Below are 16770 nucleotides of genomic sequence, written 5' to 3' on the forward strand. Positions count from 1 at the left end.
AATTATGTATATTTTACCACAAATTAAAAAAAAAAACAACTAAGGTGGTTGGATTTTGATGCCTAAATAGAATAGAGACTTGAAAAAGAAAGAAAGAATGAACTAGAAACAAATTTCTCACCAGCTCAGGTTCATGATAAAGAAATCTTAACATAGTCATAAAGCAGAATATATACATACATATATACATATTTCCCGAGAATTCATAATTACAGATCTGCCTTCACATAGATTTAAGGCTCAAATTTATATAACACAATTTGGTCTGGGAACCTCCAAACCGAAAAAGTAATATAAAATTAGGTTCTCAGCTAGTGATGCCCTGGGATACCTGCAGAAGCAAACATTCTTTTTTTCTTTGTGTGTGTGTGTGTGTGTGTGTGTGTGTGTGTGTGTTTTTAAGATTTTTATTTATTTATTTGTCAGAGAGAGAGAGAAAGAGATAGATAGAGAAAGAGAAAGTATGCACACAAGCAGGGGCAGAAGCAGGTAGAGGGAGAGGAAGAAGCAGACTCCCTGCTAAGCAGGGAGCCTGATGCAGGACTCCACCCCAGGACGTTGGGATCATGACCTGAGCCAAAGGCAGACACTTAACTGACTGAGCCACCCAGGCATCCCAGAAGCAAACACTCTTGAGTGGTATATGTTATTAGAAGAGCAAAGGCAGCAGTGCAATCCTGAATCTTGACCCCTACCTCACACCATACCAAAACAGTGATTCTAAATGGGTTATAAATCTATGTGTGAAAGGCAAAACAACATTTCTAGGAAATAATATAGAAGAATACCTTCATATCTTTGGGGTAAGCAATGATTTCATAAATAGAGCATAGAAAAGCTTAACAACCATAACATAACACAGCATAACAACCATTAGTGGGAGTATGAATTGGTACAGCTACTTTAGAAAGCTGACAGTATCTATACATATGCCCCACAACCTAGCAATGTTGTTCCTAGGTATACACCCAAAAGATGTGCCACAAAGGATATACATAAAAATGATCACAGCAGTACCACTTATAGCCGCCAAACCCAAGAAACAATCCAAATGTCCACCATCAGAAGAGTAGATCAATAGTGAACTATTCATATAGTGGAATGCTATACAGCAACGAAAAAGGAAAACTAGTGCTACTTGCAATGGCATAGATGACTTTCATAACATACTAAGTGAAAGAAGCCAGGCATAAAAGAATATACGGTATATGCTCCATTTACATAAAGTTCAAATAACTGAGATTAATTTATGTTGTTAGAAGTCAGGATATTATTTATCTTTGGGAAGGCAGAAATAGAAATGGGTCTGAGGGAGATTCTGGGGTGCTGGTAACATCCTATTTCTTGATTTTGCATCGACTGCAGACAGATAAAAAGTTTATATTCTGTAAAATTCATTAAGCTGGAATCTTGAAATGTGTGCCTTTTTTGGTATGATGTCATATTTCAGTCAAACTTTACTAAGAAGTAAAAAGCTACGGTATAATATTTCTTCAGGGCACTGTGTCAATGAGAATAAAGGACCTTAGAGGTATTTATATCTGGACCCAGCAATTCTACTTCCCATGAAACTAGTCAGAAATATAATAAAAGGTTTATGTAGCAAGACATAAATTTTAATATTTTAAAATATGTGAACAGTAAGAAAGAATCTAAATATGCAGTCAGAAGGGACTTCTGGGATAGATCTGGTGTAACAACAAAGTAGAATATTATACCATTTTGAATATTCATGTTATTGATTATCTAAGAGTATAAGGAAACTGCATAACATCAAGTGGAAGAAAAAGTACAACACGCATTTATGTATATACGCTGTTCCAATTTTGTTTCAAGGGTGTGTGTGCATGCATAAAGGAAATGTAAATGAAAGAAATACAGCAAGAAACGTAACCATCCTTATCTCCAGGTTGTTGTGTGATAAAGAAATTCTTCTTTATATTTTTCTGTTTTCCAGTTTTCTAGAGTGAATACTTGTTATTTTTATGATTATGACAATAACTCAGTAAGGACATAGCTACTGTTGTAAAACCAGCTGCGTCTGAGAAATGCTTAAGATTATTTGGTAACATGGAAGTCAACAGCTGGTCACTATTGCCAGAGCTATTCCTTTGGACTGAATGGTAAATAGGAAGGGGAAGAAGAGAGACTAATTACAAATGATTCCTTCACGTATTGTGGTTAGAAAGACGAGGATCTTGACAGTCTACCATTCTTATTCAATTCTTATTCTCTATTTAATTTCTTCGACAGTCTACAATTCTTAGAGTCTAAATCAGTGTTTTGCAAACTTGGCTGCACAATAGAATCATGAAGGAATCTCTACGACAATACTGATCCCTGGAACCCTCATTCAGAGATTTCCACTTCGTAGTCTAACTGATGGACTGGACTCCCCAAGGGATCTGAATGCGAAGCCAAGGTCCCATTTTCTTTCATCTTCCCTGAATAGCAGTTAAGTCCCTTATCAATAATATCTTCACATATACGTATGAGATGCGCTGGGCACAAAGGAGGCACTCGATAAACAGCTGCTGATTGGTGAACACACACCTTTCTGGAAGATGCAGCGCACATCCTTAGGGTTAAGAGATACCTTCACCCTAGCTTGGATGGTAGTCCAGATTCAGAGAGAACAATGGAAGGAGGGGACTCCTTGGTCCATGGCTCCTATGGGTTACGGGGTGGCTTATATCCCCCTTCCAAAATTGAAGCTATAGGCTGGTAAATCAATGGCTTATCTTCGTCGGGAGTGCAAAACAGCTAAGGCGAAAACCCTCAGCACTCAACAGCATAAGTAAAGTCCAAAAGGAGGTAAATTCAGTTATACTATTGGAACATCAGTTTTGGTTACTGAAATGATTCCAGTGATGACATGTGGGGTTGACTAGGGATAGAAGCCATCTAATGTGAAGCAGGAAGGGAAAGTAAATAACGTTATATGCTCATGTATGCTTACGACATACTAGGTTATAGGCTTTACAAAAAAAACCCATGTCAACTGGGTATTAGAATCCCCATTCTAGAGATTAGGAATCTGAGACTCAGCGAGGCTAGACAACTGGCCCAGAGTCACAGGGCAACTAATAAGAAAAGATCTCAATTCTTCTCTGTTTGGCCTGGAAACCTATAATCTCTTCACAGCCTCTTGGGTCATGTAAGTGATGTCAAAGGGTATCCACACAAAACCTTCCTATTAGACCTTAGCTAGAGTTCTATGCTGTCAGTAAGTCAGTAGGAGAAGGGATATTCATTGAAATAAGGGATGCTGAAACATGACATTTTTCTTAGTATTCAACAGTCTCTATACTTAAAAAACAAATGAGATTGTGGTCTTTCTGGAACAGTTAGTGGAAAGATAGAGGGGTGAGGTTCATCAGTGATTTTCACATTCTTTCACTTCAACTAATTTTATGAAAAAGAAAACCACATAAACCACATTACTACTTCGGTTCACAGGCATATGCTCTCAGGAAATTGTCCTGGGGTATCCAAGGTCCAAGGGAGTGTTCTTTTTTTTTTTTTTTTAAAGATTTTATTTATTTATTTGACAGACAGAGATCACAAGGAGGCAGAGAGGCAGGCAGAGAGAGAGAGGAAGGGAAGCAGGCTCCCTGCTGAGCAGAGAGCCCAATGCAGGGCTCGATCACAGGACCCTGGAACCATGACCCGAGCAGAAGGCAGAGGCTTTAGCCCACTGAGCCACCCAGGCACCCCAAAAGAGTGTTCTTAAACAACACTAACAATCTGTGTGATTTTAGGCAAGTCATTGTCTCTCTCTTGGCTTTGATTTCCTCAAGAGAGAAAAGAGAAGACATTTCAGCAAACTTTGAGGGCTCTAGGTACTGGACTGATCTCAGACAAGCTGTGGATCCTTTTCCCAGGTGATGGACCTCTGTGCATAACTGCACAATTTTGAATGCAGATTCTGGTTGTGCATGCATCTTCCAAAGACCGTTTGTGGACCCCCAAAGAACACCCTAACCCTTGATGAAAACACCTGGTACATGTGATAAGGGAACTGCAGTCATGCTCACTAAAAAAGCCCTTATCTTTTAGAGAGACAACCTGAAATATTTATGGATGAAATGAACTGATGTCTGGAATTTACTTTCAAATGATCCAGTGTATCTGGGGAGGGATGGTGGTGGTAACGGAAATAACAGATGCAACAAGATCACCCAAGAATTGGTCGCTGGGGAAGGCAGGTAATTAGTTCCACGACAATTCCTTATACTGTTTCCTCTACTTTCGTGCCTGTTGAAATTTTCCATACTAAAATAAATTTACACAACAAAAATTATCCCTGATTTAAAAAATACTCCAAGCAGATGATCGCTCGTGTTTCCAACTCCAATAAGCTATGATGTTGCATTCCAAAGAACCTTCAAAGGAAATGGACTTCCAGAAACATGCTACGGGCTCAGGGCATGGAACCATCCTCTTCCACTCCTAATGGACTCTCTGTTCTAAAAGGTTTATTGTGGTCTACTTTTCTAGATATTTCTGTGACATTACATTTAATTATCTCCATAAGTCTATTTTTGGAGGAAGAGTAGCAAAACCAAACCAAAGAAGCGCCACAAAATTCGGTCTTTAATCATTTCACATGCAGCTCAACTCGTTTTCAAAGATTTCTTAAGAGAAGACGAAAATACTGCTGTAAATGACTTTGAGTGGCGTGGGAGCTATGTGGTTAGGATATGATGCGAACGAGGAGCAAGTGAAAGAGTACACAAGCATGATGAAAGGATGTGGTGGGGGGCTGCGCTCCGGAGCTCTGCTGCCCAGCACTCTGTCCTGGTTGTGTCACTCAACTAGCTGTATGATCTTGGGCAAGTCGCCCAACCTTTCTGAGCTTCTGCTTCCTTATTCATAAAATCAAAGAAACAGGCAATCTCCCTCATAGGGTTATTGGGAAGAATCAAGTTGTACCTGACATAGAGTACACATTCAGTAGATGCTGACCAGAGTTCTTTCAACTGTGTAAATATAAAAATAGATCTTAAAAAAAGATGTACAATATAGATCAAAATATTATCAGTAGTTGCCTTGGATTGTGAGCCAATGGGTTCTTTTTCCTTTATTTTTATCTGGGCTTTTCAAATTTCTACAAAGAGTATTTTGCTACCCTTATAATCAGAGAAGAAAAGTCTTTTAGAAGGTAATTTTAAAAATCTTTCTTGCGGAAGTTTAATGCCCAGAGAGGCCTAACTCATGTGATAGGTTCATAAACAGACCGTCCAAGCAGAGTGAGGTGAAACAACTACTATTACCTTGTTCGTGCTTTCCTTTTTATGCTCTCATCTTCAGGGCAGAAAATCCCTATAAATGGCAGTGAACTTTCAGATCTGGCACCCCTAGTGAAGAATAAATAGAACCTTCTTCTGCTCCTGTTTCACGCCCTCCAACCCCCTTACCACGTGTTCCTCCATGCCAGCAGCTAAGCTTTTTTTGAGGGGGTTGGACCCCTTTGAGAACATCACCAATGCCACACCATAAAAATTCACATTCGGGCACACTATTTTGCATTCAATTTCCTGGCGTTCATGGCCCATCCCCTGCCACCCCTGGGCCATCTCCACTGATTAAGAACACCGAAGCCATGACAAATTTCAGAACATATATACACGCCCTTCAGGTGTGTAGCCCACTTGGAGAAAAATTGCCATGTACAAATTTGAAAGCCTAGTCAGAGAAATCAGTAGATAATTATGGGTATTACATATGTAGTTTTTGCTCTGCCAAAGAATTTGCATCAGGATATCTATAAATAGCAAACCCATATAGTGTGTTTAAACCAGACCGTGCCATGGTGTACGCAAATGCTAAGCCCCTTCCAGAACACACCGAATGCAGAGCAACAGGCCCAATTCAAAAAGTTTAGTACCGGTTTCACTCTTGAGTTTTGCTGCATTCATTTACAGTCTATGAGACCATCTTTGAGATGGCCCCTAACCCATACCCCTTGGGTGGCTGATGGTCAACGATAGACAATGATGAGACACCCAGAAACTTCCAGTCAAAAAAGAGGTGGTAGGTATGTGTGTGCAGGTTATGAAACAGCTTTGGAATGGGTATCTGTAGTGGGGTGGAGCCCCTTGATCTCAGGAAGAAAAAGGATAAACACGGATTGAGTCTTTATACTGCACTGGGTCATTTTACCTATTCTTCACAGTGACCTTGGAAGAAGCGTCTCGTGCCCCTATTTCCAACCGAGTTCTAGAAAAGTTGACACACACATGCCCCAGATCAGACATTTATCAGGGGGGAAAAAAGATAAAGATAATGCAAAGCTCTCTTTGATGGCTAACTTCCAGAGGCTGAGATGTGTATAGTGTCCAGCAGCACTTAAACCAAGAGCCACTTGGCTGTGATTTTGATCCTGCTGATTGTCAATAGCTTTTAGGGATGTACCTAAAAGGAGAGAGGGATGGGACTTGTTTTGGTCCCATCTGCCCTGCACTCCAAACCGGCATACCCCTTCCCTTCACTCCTATACAGGAACCGCCCAGAATTCCGAAGATGCCTGGGGAATTCACAAGGAGATCTGTATAAAGAACCAGAAGCCCTGCACTTAAAGAAATCCATATAACCACAAACTACATCTTAGGATTTTCACTCCAAGCTAAGATGCCATTTGACATGTCACTGCTAACGTCCACATTTTACTTGCTCCTCTTCCAAGATTTCCAAACATGTGCCTGGCCCCCACGAGAGTTTCAGAGGAAGTGGAACGGTGGCACAAGTGCTGCGCGGCTGGCTTTGTGTATGTGTGTTAGTGTAACTCACAAAAAACAAGTGTAAGTTCTCCAAGTATTAACTTCCACAAGAGGAACCTCAACTTTCCCACGAACGCGGCTTTTTCCTTTCGCTTAGCTTTTCCGAAGTTAGGGGTGAGCCCTTAAATTAAACAGAGTCTCGGGGACCCCTGTGACACAAACACCCCTCTACTGGCCACAAGTGCCCTAGCTTTTCTGAAGGCGGATCCCTCGCTATCACACTTCATCCTTCAGAAGCAGCAGAACACCTCCACGTGCTTTGGGCACCAGCTGGCTGAAAGCACAGAACCACCAAACCACCAAGCACCCAGGAAAGCGGTCTCTGAGCTTGGAGTCAGGGCGCAACAACCAGCGTGTGCTTGCGGGGAGAAGCCCGCGCAGCCTCGGGTCTGCGTGGGCAGGAGGCTGGGTCCACGCGACGTGGTCCAGCAGCGTTACAGTGAGTCCGGCCTGACATTCTAGTCTCAGGGAAGCCCTGAGGGTACTAAAGGTACGTCTCCCGCCGGCGTCGGCGCCGGTTCCAGGGAAACGAAGGCGGACCGAGAGGGCAGGAGAGTGAGTTCATGTTTTCTTGGGGCAAGTGTGCGCGGTACCTTAGATTCCTGGCTGCTGGTGGATGCAGGAGAGGGCGGCTGCTCGGCGCTCGGCGCCTCCTTGGGCAGCCCGTCCACGCCGTCCTCGCGGGCGCCGCTCGGGGGGATCATCCTGGCGGCGCGGGAACGGTGTTGGGCTCCCGGTGGAACAGCGAGGCTGGCCTTCCCGCCGCTCGGGCTAGCTCAGCCGCGGGTCCCAGGGATTCCCATCCTCTCCCAGCCGCCCACGCGCCCTCCCCGGACTCCGCCTGTGCGCACGCCGGTCCCGCACGCCCGCCGCCCCTCGCCGGCCAGCGCTCTGGCGGGACTGGCAGCCGGCAGCGGACCGGCGGCTCGGGAGAGCTAGCGGGCCGCGGGGGAGGCGGGGCGGCGGGGCGGGGCGGGGCGGGGCGGGGCGGGGCTGAGCGGCAGCCGCCGGGAGGCTGGGGGTGGGGAGAGGGGTGGGGAGAGGGGTGGGGAGAGGGGTGGGGGCCGCGGCCGAGGGGTCCTGCAGCCCGGCCTCAAGCGCGCGCGCGCCGACCCGAGCGAGGGGGTGCCCCAGGAGGGGGTAGTGGAAGGCAGACAAAACCCGGGAAGGATTTAGCCCAGAGGGACCACCTGCAACACCACCCTCATTCCGCACCCTAAGGAACAGCGACTCCAAGGGAGACGGTGACTTAGCTAAGTTATTTATAGGGCTCAGTGACGGAGAGCGGGGAGAGCTGGGGTTCCCCTGTTTGAAGGCACTCCGCGCTCCCCCATTCAGCCTTGGACTAAAGCAGAGGCGAAATGCAAAGAGGCTGTGTCCTCATTTTGTTTGCTTTTTGTGCTCAGCCCTCTAGACTTTTTTTTTTTTTTTTAACCTTATTTAATCCTCAAGGCCAACCTCTTGGGCTGGGTAGCATCACTCATTTTATAGACGAGAAAACTGAGGTTCTAGGGAGGCTAAGTAATTTGCTTTAAGTCGCTGAACTATAAATAGTGGATTGGAACCCATTTTGGCTGAAAAACCCATGCCCTTTGGACTCTGAGGCCTCAGATGGAGGCCAGCTCGTCATGGCTGAGCACCCCACAGGGTGTTTCTGCATAGCAAGGAGTTCAGGGCTGGTCACGGAGGGGCAGACCAGTCTGCCTTAATAGAACCTTTGGAAACAGAGAGATGGCCCCATTGAATAAAGGGACAGAAGGATCTATTATGTTTTGAAGACACAACCTATGTTAAGTATGCAGAGAAAGGAAATACATTTGGATATTTAAAAAAATCTTATTTTTTCATAAACACAAAACTCCCACAATTGTCTAACAGAAAATTGCAACATTATGTTCCAGGTTTTCCTGATTATCTGTAACTTTTGCAAGGCCAGCTTCATGGGTATGCAACCTGTGCAGTCTCACCCAGGACCCTGTACCTGGTTTGATGCTCTTCCATCACCATCTTGAAATTCCTTTATTTTTAATTTTTTTTCAACTATAGTTTAGTTGATACACAGTGTTACACACTGGTTTCAGGAGTCCAACATAGTGATTCGACATCTCTATTCATTATGCTCTGCTCTCCACAAGTGTCGCTACCATCTGTCACCATACAATGTTATTACAATACCACTTACTGTATTCTCTGTGCTGTACCTTTCATTCTTGTGATTTATGTGCTCCGTAACTGGAAGCCTGTACCTCTCATTCCCCTTCACCCTTTTTGCCCATCTTCCCACCTCCCTTCCCTCTGGCAACCACCAGTTTGTTCTCTCTGTATTTATGGTTCTGTTTATAATTCTTAATAATATTTGAACAAGGGGCCCAGAATTTTTATTTTGAACTGGACCCTGTGAATTATATATCTAGTCCTGCATGTTTGCCTTAGCTCATGTCTTTGGAAAGAACCTATTACCCTCTCTATCCTGGACATCAACTGAAAGCTCCTGTTCTAAGTGCCAGGCTCTTAATGGGCATTTGGCTCTCAGAGAGCTCCAAATACCCTAGTGGCCCTTAGCTCCATTTTACCAGGCCAGATTAGCTAACTCAAATGGCCACAGCTCTTTCCTTCTCAAAACACAATTCCTAGTTGCTCATTAGATACAAAATTCTAATAGCCAAAATCACAAGAGCAACAACCAGAGCATACAATGACAGGGACAACAGTATCAACGGATCTTTATCCAGCATCTCCTCTGTACCAGACATTGTGCTAGAAAATAATGATTGAGCAGAGAGAAAATATTAATAGATTTAGTCTGTTGTCCTGGAATGGAGAGCCGGGTGAGAGAGAGAGAGAGAGATTAAATAAATCATACACACACACACACACACACACACACAGATTTTATGAACTGTGATAAAGAAAAATATAGGAATCTAATGACTATGAACAAAGGCGAGGACTGAACAAGTGTGTGGCCAGAGAAGGATCTTTGGAGGAAGTGAAGGCCCCCAGGATCATGCGCAGTTCCAATCTTGGTAGGTAAGCACACCGTAACTTAAGTACAAAGAATTTTTCACCTTTGGATCTTATTTTATTTTTTTTAAAGAGTTGAAGGCCAGCTGTATGATCTCACCCTTCATTTTAGAAAATGCTTAGACTTTGATTCTGTGGGCTTTGGCTTCTTCTGGAGCCATTTGGTAGAAAGATATTAAGACTATTTAAAATTTTAAAATGCCATACTTAGGAAGGGTACAAAAAAGAATAGCAAGGAAAGGAAGTGAGAAGATAAGCAGAATGACCAGGGAATGGGGAAGTGACAAGGGTAAAGGAGAAAGGGGTCTCAATAAGTTGGTTCTCCATGTCTGATGCATGGGGTTATTGTGAATAATGAGATATATGAAGGGTATGGAGTGTGGCAGTTAAATCAATGATAATAATAACTGCTAACCTCCACTGGGCTTCTGCTATGCTAGAAAATTTTCTTTGTGTTTTTTTCATTTAATCTTTTATTTAGCAAGATAATTATGCTAGGTTTTACAGTGAGTGTGGGAACAGGGACTCGAACTCAGATATATCCTGCTCCTGGGCCAAGTTTTGGCTACACTGTTCTGTTATCCCTTGCACATATGTGGAACCCAGATTTGGTGAAGAGGTTGCAGGCCTTAAAGAGAAGAGTGACATAGATTGACAGACAGAAGCCTAGGAGAAACATAGCGAGAGTCCTCAAAGAACGGAGAGTTGCCCACTCCATTCTTGTATCTTAAAAGTGAAAAATCACCGGGTGTACATTTTGGAGGTGATAGCCAAGAAGTCAAGACAAATGTGGCAGGAGGCACCAACCGCTGTCATTCAATCTGTGAAGGGGCATTAGTTGTCACCTCTGGCCACCTTGCCTGAGGGACCTGCCTGGAAGCCAGAGAAACCCAACGCCTTGCCCAGAGTCCTACCAGCAGCCCCACCAGCCCCTGCTTTGAACAATGGTTAATGTGGGACTACAGTCCTCACAACAACTCCTGACTGTTCCCTCCTCAGCATCAAAGCTAATCATTTTATTTGGAGACTCCTGTTATTAGGGCAGACAAGACCCAGTGCAAGTCTTCTTCTTTTTTTTTTTTTTAATTTATTTCTTTTCAGTGTAACAGAATTCATTGTTTATGCACCACACCCAGTGCTCCATGCAATACGTGCCCTCCATAAAACCCACCACCTGGCTCCCCCGACCTTCCACCCCCTGCCCCTTCAAAACCCTCAGATTGTTTTTCATAGTCCAGTCTCTCATGGTTCATCTCCCCTTCCAATTTGCCTCAACTCCCTTCTCCTCTCCATCTCCCATGTCCTCCATGTTATTTGTTATGCTCCATAAATAAGTCAAACCATATGATAATTGACTCTCTCTGCTTGACTTATTTCACTCAGCATAATCTCTTCCAGTCCCATCCATGATGATACAAAAGTTGGGTATTCATCCTTTCTGATGGAGGCATAATACTCCATAGTGTATATGGACCACATCTTCCTTATCCATTCATCTGTTGAAAGGCATCTTGGTTCTTTCCACAGTTTGGTGACTGTGGCCATTGCTGCTATAAACATTGGGGTACAGATGGCCCTTCTTTTCACTACATCTGTATCTTTGGGGTAAATACCCAGTAGTGCAATTGCAGGGTCATAGGGAAGCTCTATTTTTAATTTTTTTTTAAAGAATTTATTTATTTGACAGGGAGTGAGAGAAGGAGAGAGAGCATAAGTGGGGGGAGCAGCAGAGGAAGAGGGGGAAGCAGGCTCCCTGCTGAGCAGGAAGCCTGATGCGGGACTCGATCCCAGGGTCCTGAGATCATGACCTGAGCCGAAGGCAGAGGCTTAACCCACTGAGCCACCCAGGTGCCCCACTATTTTTAATTTCTTAAGGTATCTCCACAATTGTTCTCCAAAGTGGCTGCACCAACTTGCATTCCCTCCAACAGTGTGAGAGGGTTCCCTTTTCTCCACATCCTCTCCAACACATGTTATTTCCTGTCTTGCTAATTTTGGCCATTCTAACTGGTGTAAGGTGGTATCTCAATGTGGTTTTAATTTGAATCTCCCTGATAGCTAGTGATGATGAACATTTTTTCATGTGTCTGATAGCCATTTGTATGTCTTCATTGGAGAAGTGTCTGTTCACGTCTTCTGCCCATTTTTTGACATGATTATCTGTTTTGTGCGTGTTGAGTTTAAGAAGTTCTTTGTAGGGGCACCTGGGTGGCTCAGTGGGTTAAGCCGCTGCCTTCAGCTCAGGTCATGATCTCAGGGTCCTGGGATCGAGTCCCACGTCGGGCTCTCTGCTCAGCAGGGAGCCTGCTTCCCTCTCTCTCTCTCTCTGCCTGCCTCTCTGTCTACTTGTGATCTCTCTCTGTCAAATAAATAAATAAAATCTTAAAAAAAAAAAAAGAAGTTCTTTGTAGGTCCTGGATATCAACCTTTTGTCTGTACTGCCTTCTTAACCTGTTTTTGGACATGCCAATTAATAATAATGACAGCAACAATGATGGTAGGTTATATTTGAATAGCACTGTTTGATGGCATTGGAATGGTCTCCCACTGGAAGGACCTGGAAAAGGCAGCCTCATAGAGCTAGTTTCTGGTTAAGATCTGCCTCTATTCTCTAAAGAGTAAATGTGTGGGCTGCTTCTAGTTGGTTCTAACCTCTGGGAGATGGAGGGGGACTTGAATCTTCACATTTAGTGGAAGGGCCATGAGCCTGAAGTTCCAACATCCTAGCTCTTCCACTTAAAAACAACAAGATCTCAGACAATTGACTCGATCTGCCTCGATCTTGGTTTCCTCAAGTCGAAAATGAGATAATGATCCCTACTTCATAGAGTTTCTGTAAGGATCAGAGGATTAAAGGCCTGGTCAAAACTAGTCTCATACTGCTAATTATTATTGCTACTATCATCATCATCATTAGTTGTATGCTTTTGCTCAAATATGTTACTTTGAGTTGGGTTTTCTGCTCATTACAACCAACTGCATGTACAATGTCAAAACAGTTGAATTTCTATACACTATTTGCGAGATAGCAGAAAAAGAAATTAAAAAACAAATCCCATTTATATTCGCACCAAAAATAATAAAATCCCTAGGAATCACCTTAACCAAGGAGTTGAAAGACTTGTACTCAGAAAACTATAAAACACTGGGGAAAGAAACTAAAGACAACACAAGCATGAAAAGATACTCCATGCTTATGGTTTGCAAGAACCAATATTGTTAAAATGTCCACACTACCCAAAGTAATCTACAGATTTAGTGAAATCCATATCAAAATACCAGCAGCATTTTTCACAGAGCTAGAACAAACAATCCTAAAGTGTGTAAAGTGTGTATGGAACCACAAAAGACTCTGAATTGCCAAATCAGCCTTGAGAAAGAAGAACAAGCTGGAGGTATCACATTTCTAAAATTGTTGACAACTCCTACCTGGAAACTTCAGATGCAGTTTCCTACAGAATTTGGTCCTTTGATTAGTAATTAGCATGTGCCTTCACATATCCTCTTCTGTGGGTTCAGGGTAATAGTTTCAGAGATGTGAGAACCCCTTCACCCTGGCCCTTTTGTTTCTCAAAATGCCTGGTCTATTCTTTCTTCCAGATTTGGTGCTTGTCGCTATTTTCTGAATCTGAAAATCCCTTACCATTGTTCCCCACGGACAGCTTTCCTCCAGTTTCAGACCTCAGAGCCCACCATCTAAAGAATCCTGTTTCTTTCTTTCCTTATTTGGTGTCCTTCAGGATCTAAGCTCTGTGACGTTGAGGACCTCATGTCTCCTCTTCATCATCTATTTCTGGAGCTTAGGTCCTCGTATAGTAGGTGCTCAGTGAGTATTTGTTAAATGAGTGAAAGATAAAATGCCAGCCTGTAGAGCAACTTACAGGTCTGATGGAAAAACTCTTGTAGAGGGGAAACTCAAAACTCACAAAGGTTAAATACTGTGCCAAGTTAATTAATATGTGGCACAATGAAACACTGTCTGTTTACTTGTTTACCAATCTCAATGCTCACTGCTGTACTCAGATTTGGAACACATGATCAAACTACTAAAAGCATGTGTTTCTTTCCTGAGTCTTCAAATTTATTATCTTATGCAAAATATTTCTTTTTTTAACAGCATTTTAAAAATTAACATATAATGTATTATTGTTTCAGGGGTACAGGTCTGTGATTCATCAGTCTTACACAAATCACAGCACTCACCACAGCATATGCCCTCCCCAATGTCCAACACCCTGTCACCCCATCCATTCCATCCACCTTACCTCCAGCAACCCTCAGTTTGTTTCCTGAGATTAAGAGTCTCTTATGGTTTGTCTCCCTCTCTGGTTTTGTTTTGTTTTATTTTTTCCATTCCTTCCCCTATGATCCTTTGTCTTGTTTCTCAAATTCCTCATATCAGTGAGATCATATGAAAATTTTCTTTCTCTGATTGACTTATTTCACTTAGCGTAATACCCTCTAGGTCCATCCATGTCATTGCAAATAGCAAGCTTTCAGTTTTTTGATGGCTGCATAGTATTCCATTGTATATATATACCACATCTTCTTTATCCATTAATCTGTTGATGGACATCTAGGCTCTTTCCATAGTTTGGCTATGGTGGACATTGCTGCTATAAATATTTAGGTGCATGTGTCCCTTTGGATCACTACATTTGTATCTGTAGGGTAAATACCCAGTAGTGCAATTGCTGGGTCATCGGGTCACTCTATTTTCAACTTTTTGAGGAACTTCCATACTGTTTTCCCGAATGGCTGCACCAGCTTGCGTTCCCACCAAGAGTGTAGGAGGGTTCCCCTTTCTCCACATCCTTGCCAACGTCTGTCGTTTCCTGAATGATTAATTTTAGCCATTGTGACTGGTGTGAGGTGGTATCTCACTGTGGTTTTCCCTGTGATATTTTCCTGATTTCAAGTTGATGTTGAGCTCTTTTTCATGTGTCTTTGGATGTCTTTGCAGAAATACCTGTTCATGTGTTCTGCCTATTTCTTGATTGAATTATTTGTTCTTTGGGTGTTGAGTTTGATAACTTCTTTATAGATTTTGGATACTAGCCATTTATTTGATATGTCATTTGCAAATATCTTTTCCCATTCTATTGGTTATCTTTTGGTTTTGTTGACTGTTTCCTTTGCTGTGCAAAAGTTTTTTATCTTGATAAAGTCCTAATAGTTCATTTTTGCCCTTATGCAAAGTATTTCTAAATACTCTTTTCCAAAACAGCACCTTCATCATGATTAAAACAGTATCAAAAAGAATGCTGAGGAAATTAAAAAATCTTCCCGAATTCTACCACCTATTTGTAATAACTGTTAGATTTTTGGTAAGCTGCCTTTTCAAAGCACATGTATGTATGGGTATATTTTAAATGTATATATATATTCACATAAAATGATCTCAGGACACCAAGGGTTCGTGTCTTTAATGATAATTCATAAAGGTAGTTCTGTGTCAATAAGTATAACTATACATTATCCTTTTTCTAATGAATGTGTATCCAATTGTATAGATGTGCCATTATTTATTTATGAAGGAGCTTTTATGTTTTTCTTAGGAACTGTTAGAGGGCAATTAAAAGCTCATTTATCTCTTGTGTTCCTAAATGCCACCCTGGCAAGGTAAGTATCATTAGACCCACTTTGCAGATGAGGTCGTCAGAAGCCTGAGAGGTTTTATGACTTTCCCTAATGGTAAATGGCAAGTGTAGAGTAGAGATTCCAGCTCCACCTTCAGACTCCAAACCTCAGACTCCTTGCCACACATAAGCAAACTGTAAAAACTCAGTGGGATCACTGCTGTATAAGGGGCTTGAGCAACATGATCTGAGAGCACAGGCCAGGGGAGGAAGAAGTCCATCAGTGGAAAGGGTGTTTAGGAAGGTTCTTGTGGAAATTGAAAGATGACTATGGTTTTGGTGGAAGGAATTTTTTTTTTTTAAGATTTATTTATTTGAGAGAGAGAGAGAATGAGCAGTTGGGGGGCCAGAGGAGGGGATTGAGAGGGAGAAGCAGGCTCCCCACTGATCAGGGATCCCCATGCGGGACTCGGTCCCAGGACCCAGAGATCATGACCTGAGCCAAAGGTAGATGCTTAATGGACCCAGCTGCCCAGGTGCCCCTGGTGGAAGGAATCTTGAGCGGAATGTGTAGTGTCCATACAGACAAGGAGTGTGTTAGTGCAGGGCTGTTCAGGTTTGGTTCCTAGAAAACTACAGTTTCTTTTCTTTGTGGGTAAGATGACACACATGATTCTCAAAAAAAGTGAAATGTTGGAGAAATCATTTGAATAATCATTTTAAGTACCTTTATAAATGGTCCATGGGGAAAGTTGGATCCCAGTCAGCCTGGGAGGAACAGCCTTGTTAGTAACAAAGGGAGGAGAAAAAGAATGATGAGGATTTCTGGAGGGTTTCAAGGGTCACAGAGTAAGGAAGAGCCAGCATCCAGAGTTCCGAGAGACACACATAGATTCTCAATGCCTGGTAGCCAGACACGGAGAGCTATAGCTCCCTCTGAGGCAGGAACATATTCTGTTTGCAGGGCTCTAAAATTCAAACACACGTGTCACTTGTACACTTACAATCTGTAGAGGATTATGGGTATTCAATGTATGCTCAGTTAATCCTTCTGTATCTTAAATGACATCCCTAGAAATGAGAAGTAAAGAGTGACTCTCAAAAAATGAAAACCAAGAACTCCAGCAAAAATGGATAATAGTTCCTGCTCTTTATCTCTAAAGCTTTGCATTTACTTTGAAATATACTCTAAAAGCCTGTAGTGTCATGTTGGGGGCAAATGAATCTCACAGATTCTCTTAACCGTTTTCCAGAGAGGGGTTATATTACCTCTTTGTCCTTCTGCCTTCTGTAACCCTCTCTGTTCCTCCAGTAACTCACTTGGCAGCCATGAACCATCCATCAGGCAGTTGACAGTTGGTCTGGAAAAGATGACTCAGACCTTA

The 16770-nt window shown here is 42.7% G+C and overlaps 1 protein-coding gene across 1 annotated transcript in view; it reads right to left on the reverse strand.

Annotated features, from left to right (window-relative positions):
• The window catches only part of STAC (SH3 and cysteine rich domain), a 152026-nt gene extending 144353 nt beyond the window's left edge, over positions 1 to 7673 (reverse strand). Inside the window, exon 1 of the mRNA XM_032861266.1 lies at positions 7376 to 7673. Within this exon, the coding sequence (XP_032717157.1) occupies positions 7376 to 7486 (111 nt within the window). The 5' untranslated portion in view covers positions 7487 to 7673. The remainder of the gene's footprint in view (positions 1 to 7375) is intronic.
• Between the last annotated feature and the right edge of the window lie 9097 nt (positions 7674 to 16770).

This window comes from Lontra canadensis, unplaced genomic scaffold (genome assembly GCF_010015895.1).
Source record: "Lontra canadensis isolate GAN:19392208 unplaced genomic scaffold, GSC_riverotter_1.0 scaffold20, whole genome shotgun sequence".
Lineage (NCBI taxonomy): Eukaryota > Metazoa > Chordata > Mammalia > Carnivora > Mustelidae > Lontra > Lontra canadensis.